The sequence below is a fragment of the Frankliniella occidentalis genome, unplaced genomic scaffold (assembly GCF_000697945.3).
Source record: "Frankliniella occidentalis isolate FOCC.00 unplaced genomic scaffold, Focc_3.1 Scaffold138, whole genome shotgun sequence".
Taxonomy (NCBI): domain Eukaryota; kingdom Metazoa; phylum Arthropoda; class Insecta; order Thysanoptera; family Thripidae; genus Frankliniella; species Frankliniella occidentalis.
In genome coordinates this window covers 1-5215 of record NW_026267265.1, presented here as the reverse complement: position 1 = coordinate 5215, position 5215 = coordinate 1, and the positions used below count along the sequence as shown (strand labels likewise).

Sequence of the window (5215 nt, the reverse complement as noted above, 5' to 3'; positions counted from 1 at the left end):
GGGAGCAGAGAGCAATAATATCAGTGGAGTGCCTCGGGCTGCAGGGGAAAATTTTGATACGAAAGTAATCGAGCATTTTGGAGGTAATTCGTCCCTCCCCCCGGCGTCACCATCACCTCTCCTACCGGTCGGAGCCACTCGAACTCGTTACATTAATGGCACGAACAAGTAAGAAACCAAAGCAGGGCGGGCCGTGGGCCACACACTCACCGCGTGGCGTCGCGGTCGTCGATGTTGTTGCACGCGTCCTCGAAGTCGGAGAGGACGGCCTGGAGCGGGCAGGAGGACAGCTTGGCGTGCAGCCACTCGTAGTTGAAGAGGACGTGCTCGTAGAGGTCCTTGAACCGGCGCGCGCGGACCATGTGGTACGGCATCTCGCCAAACTGTGTGAGCAAATGATAAAAGTTTGCGCCCCCGGAAGGAGAGGGGACAGAGAGAGAGGGGGAGGGGCTGAAATCTACTCTCTGCATCCACCCCTCCCTCTCCTCCTAACCACTCTCGCCCCTTGACTGACACCTCTACCACCGCGTCCCGTGCCCCGCCCCGCCTCCTCGACCGCCACACCTTCCCTCAACTCACACCGGCTGTCTACAAAAGTGATGGCGGTCACCGTGCCAGGCCAGGCAGGATGGACACTGCAAACGTGCAAAGTCAAAAACTTTGGCCAAATTAAGGGGAGGCGTTTCAACTACTCCAGTTCTAGTATCTCAACCAAAATCATCCCAAGCGATAATTTTAGATTCATTCATTATGCCCGCATAAGAGTCCTAACCGGGGGCCGGGTCGACGAGTGGAGGGTCCTGCATGTTTCGCTTGATGTCTAGGAAGGGTATAAACGGAAATTACAGTGTATACCGACCGTTCAGTACCCGATCGTTTATTCAAATGTTCGAAGATTCGAAAATCTGTCAAGACTATCCATCTTGCGTGTAAGTATTTTTTAAACATATTATGTCCGAGGTGAAGGTGCGCGAACAGTCGAGAACCTCGGTGTTCACCGCTCCTTTCCCGCCCAAACTCATTTTCCGCGCTACGGACTTGCCTTTCGTAAGTTGTACCGCGACACCTTGCCGTCCTTGGTGTAGAACACGAGCGGCTGCACGGGCACCTTACGGTCCGCCGACCCCTCCTTGTCCGTCAGGTTGAACCTAAAAGGCGCCGAGAGGCGGATAAGACAGCAGCTTCCTGTTGACCGCACGACCCCATCCGCCTGTCGGCCGTCCCCGGCCGGGCCGGGCCGCGCGCCAAAACTTTTCCCAAGGTAGCTCACCTGTGCCTCTGGATCTCGGTGTACTTGAAGGGCTTAGGGTTCCCGCCGCCCCAGATGCCGAGGTAGTAGTCGGCGATGGACGAGTGGAAGTACATGGCCATGTTCATGTTCTTGAAGTACCGCTCCTTGGCCGTGTCCCGGAACTGCCTTCAAGCCAACGAAAAGAGGGGGAGGGGTGGGTGAGCTTGTCCTGACGGGATCGAACATGACCCTGGCCTCATCACAGCGACGCTCGCCCCGGGCGATGACCGACCTGTGGTACCAGTTCATGACGCTGACGCCGTCCGCCTCGCGCTCGCTCAGGTAGTTGGGCAGGTCGTTCCGGATGCGGGTCCAGAGCAGCGGCGGGATGCGGCGCACGGGCGGCATGTGGTACTGGTACACGTCGTCCAGCACGCGGTCGTCCAGCGAGATGAGGTCCTCCAGCTCCGACTCGGACAGGCCGCTCTTGGCCGCCGTGATGTAGGCGAGCGCGTGGAACACGAGGATGCGGCCGTGCTGCTTCTCGATCCGCTCGAACAGCATCATGATGGAGTCCATGACGGTGGCGGCCAGGTGCGTGTCCTGGGGCTTGGTGTACGAGCGCCAGCGGCAGATCTCGGCGAAGACGAGCTTCACGAAGATGGGCAGCGAGCACGAGCTGATGGCGTTGGACACGAGCCGCCACTGGTAGTTGGTGAGGTCGCGGCACGCCGTGCGCATCCACATCCTGGAGTCACGGAAAGACATGTTAGCAAGTGGCGAGTATCGAGCTGGGTATGTGGGCACTTAGATTGCTTACTTGATGACCTGCATGGCCAGGTCCTCGCCGAGGGCCGTCACCTCGATGAACTGCTCCTCCACGTCCAGCATCCTCCGCAGGAGGTGGTACTCGCGCGACACCTCCGGGTTGTCGGCTTCGGCAGCGCAGGACACGATCAGCTTGCAGTAGGGCGGCAGGCGCGTCGGCAGCCACGACACCTTGTTGGCGTCCTGCGCGCCCGTCAGCTGGTCCACCGAGTCCAGGAACACGATGAGGGGCTGCTCCTTGGTGGCGCAGGTCAGAAGGTGCTTGAAGTGGGCCGTCAGGGGCACCAGGTCGTCGGGAATGTCCTCGTAGGGGAGCATGAAGTTGTACGAGATTTGCTGGCAGATGGAGATGAGGGTGGGCGTGAGCGCGCTCGAGTCAGGCGTCGTGCCCAGGAAGCGGATGACGCAAACTGGCCTCGCCCCGGGAAACCATTCTGTGGAAGAGTTGCCCGCTGACATGGCAAGCAGGGACGTCTTCCCGCAACCGCCCTCGCCGTAGAGCACCAGGGGCTTCTCGTACTCGCCGGACACGTAGCGCTGGATGCGGTCCAGCTCCTGCTCGCGCCCGTAGAACACCTGCGCAAGGACAAAGAGGGTGTCAGCGAGGCGCGCAGAGTACAGCAAGAGCGACTCCAGGATCACTGACCTTGACTGCGTTGTTACAGGCATGCAAGTGCTGCAGGATCTCGGTCACGATCTGGCCCTGGGCGCTCGAGTCCTCCTTGCGCATGGCGCGGTCCACCAGCTTGGTGATGTTGCGGTAAAAGTGCGTGATGAAGTGCTGCAGGTACTCCTCGTGCGTCTCCGTGTCGAGCCCCTCGCGCCCGATCCACTCCACCGTGTAGCGCTGGTAGTTGCTGGCCTCGATCTTGGCCGTGAGCCGCTCGTCCCGCAGGTTGGCCATCAGCTTGGAGGCCTCCGTGTCCAATGAGCGATTCAGCACGTCCAAGAAAAGCGAGGCCTTCTTCAAGTTCTGCAGGTTGATGTTGTTGATGTACCGGACGTAGGCCAGGCAGCTGTTCTTGGTGTTCTTCACGCTCAGGATGCCGTTGATCACCTCGCGCTCCGTTACTGGGAAAAAGAAAACAAATGAGAACGGACTTCGCCGAAGTCGTCAGAGACGCCCAAACCTCTCCCGCCCGACTCACCCGACATGAAATAGTTGTGCATGGCGTCCCTGTCCATCTTCCCTGCGGCGAACAGGGTGGCGGACGCCTTGCGAAGGAGCTTCTGCATCTTGCCCAGTGTGTCCCACCACACGGCCTGGTCGTGCTGCTGCAGCTTGGGTATCCGCTGTGACCACCGGTGATTAAAACAGTTAAAGCTCCACGCCCTAAATTAAAACGTGCGTGACTATCTGTCATTGTGCGAAAAAGAAAAGACGCGAACTTTTGGGCAATAAGGAACGCTGGTCACCGCTGGCCTGGACACCGGACTGCCACCTTTAAGAAGAGGCTGGTCCGTGGGCAATTGCCGCGCCACTTTCCCCCTGACCAGTTTGCGCACCGCAACCCTTTCCCCCGCTCTCGCTAAGGAGGCCTTCGCCCCCCGGCCCGCGCCCGCGCCCGGGGCCTCCCACCTCGACGGAGTGGAAAATGAAGGAGAGCCCTGGGTTCGATCCGTGGGCCGGCGGTGCGGCTGGGGCGTGGCGTGGCGAGGCGTGGCTCCGCCGTGCCAGCCTGGCGGCCCCAGCAGCCCCAGAGCTGCTTCCTTATTCCTTCAAACCAGACGAGTTTGGAGCAGCAATTCATCTCCAGCCAGATGAAGGGATGGGGCCGGTACGGGGAGGGAGGGGGGGGGGTGCTCGATGGACAAAAGATCATTTCGAACCAGAAAGTATGGACGAGTCTCCCGCGGGGAGGGGAGCGGGCCGGAGGGGACAGGCCTCCTGCCACAGGCTGTGGCTCTCCGATGAAAAGCTCGCCGTGCTGGTTTCATTTTTAAAACAGGGAGGGTGAGGGGCGGAGAGGTTGCCGCTGAAGGGGGTTTCCAATGGGAGCGGAGCGGGCGCAGGGGAGAGTGCCGCCACGGCGGGGGCCGCGCGGCGACAGCCGATGTGTATGTGGTGATTAAAAATGCCGCATGCCTTGTTGTTGAAGTTGATGAGGATGGAGGAGATGGGCTGGAGCACCGACACGGGCGGCACGGCGTTGCTGTCCTTCCGGTACCACGTGTCCAGCAGCACCACGTCCGTCCCCGTGGAGGCCAGCTCGTCGCGCAGCATCTGCAGCTCGGACGACACGATGTACGTCGGGATGGGTCGGTAGCCGTACTTCTGGCCCAGGAACACCTGCACAGGCGGAAGCATTTACAGTGAAGGCGCCCTCTCTCAACGACAAAGCGCCCGCGAAGTGCAGGGTAGGCCAACCCGCCAAGCAGCTGTGTGAAGTCGGTGGCCCGCCTCCGCCGCCCCCTACACGCCCAAGTGCGAAGTGCGGGGGCTCGGCCAGGTAAACGTTTTGAGCCTAAAGACCCAACGAAAGCTCCCTCGGGTCAGTTTGGTAAACATGCAGCCTGCAAACAGCTTATTAGAGGTATCGGTATATGCTTCACCCTTTTCCATCACAGAGAGCTTTCCATTTTTACGAAGCAAAAAGAACACGAGCTGGAATCTAACTGAAAACTCACCGGCAGCAGGGTGCAACTGGCGGGGTTCTCGTCTGCTCTTTATTTCGTTTACCCTCGCCGGACTACCGCAGCCGTTTCCGCAATAAGTTCAGTTTCACCCCCCTTCTCCTTCCCCGCCCCCGCGCTCTGCAACTCCTCTGTCGAGGGGTTTCGTTCATCACCGCGGAGGTATTCACTTTGATCCGCGACTAGTGAAAAGACTTGGAGGGCTTATTGAGCTCTGCGGCGGGGTGGAGCGGGGCCGGGCCGGGCCGAAGCCGACCGGCCGGGTGCGCGGGCGGACAGTTCCCTGTCAAAGTGGAGGCGTACCCCACCGCCCCGTCGCCCCGTCGTCCCGCCACCCCGCGGGGCGACGCAATGTGAACGTGAATAACATGTTGCATGCGCAGCTACCCCTCCCACCTCCTCTGCCCCCCGCCGCCCTCGGCACTCGTAAGACCCTTAATTTGCCGCTCCATTTAGAGGGCGAGCCGGAAGGGGCCGTATCCCCGCAATCAATCAAAGTCGCTTCCGACGGGGCGGGGTGGG

General features: G+C 60.4%; 1 protein-coding gene across 1 annotated transcript in view; it reads right to left on the bottom strand.

Annotated features, from left to right (window-relative positions):
- The window catches only part of LOC113208112 (NACHT and WD repeat domain-containing protein 2), a gene marked incomplete at its 5' end in the record, with an annotated part of 10010 nt that extends 5661 nt beyond the window's left edge, over positions 1-4349 (bottom strand). The window contains 8 exons of the mRNA XM_052270794.1: positions 211-383; positions 1043-1148; positions 1271-1417; positions 1524-1979; positions 2052-2635; positions 2706-3130; positions 3208-3352; positions 4146-4349. Coding sequence (XP_052126754.1) covers positions 211-383; positions 1043-1148; positions 1271-1417; positions 1524-1979; positions 2052-2635; positions 2706-3130; positions 3208-3352; positions 4146-4349 — 2240 coding nt within the window. The remainder of the gene's footprint in view (positions 1-210; positions 384-1042; positions 1149-1270; positions 1418-1523; positions 1980-2051; positions 2636-2705; positions 3131-3207; positions 3353-4145) is intronic.
- Positions 4350-5215: the final 866 nt, after the last annotated feature.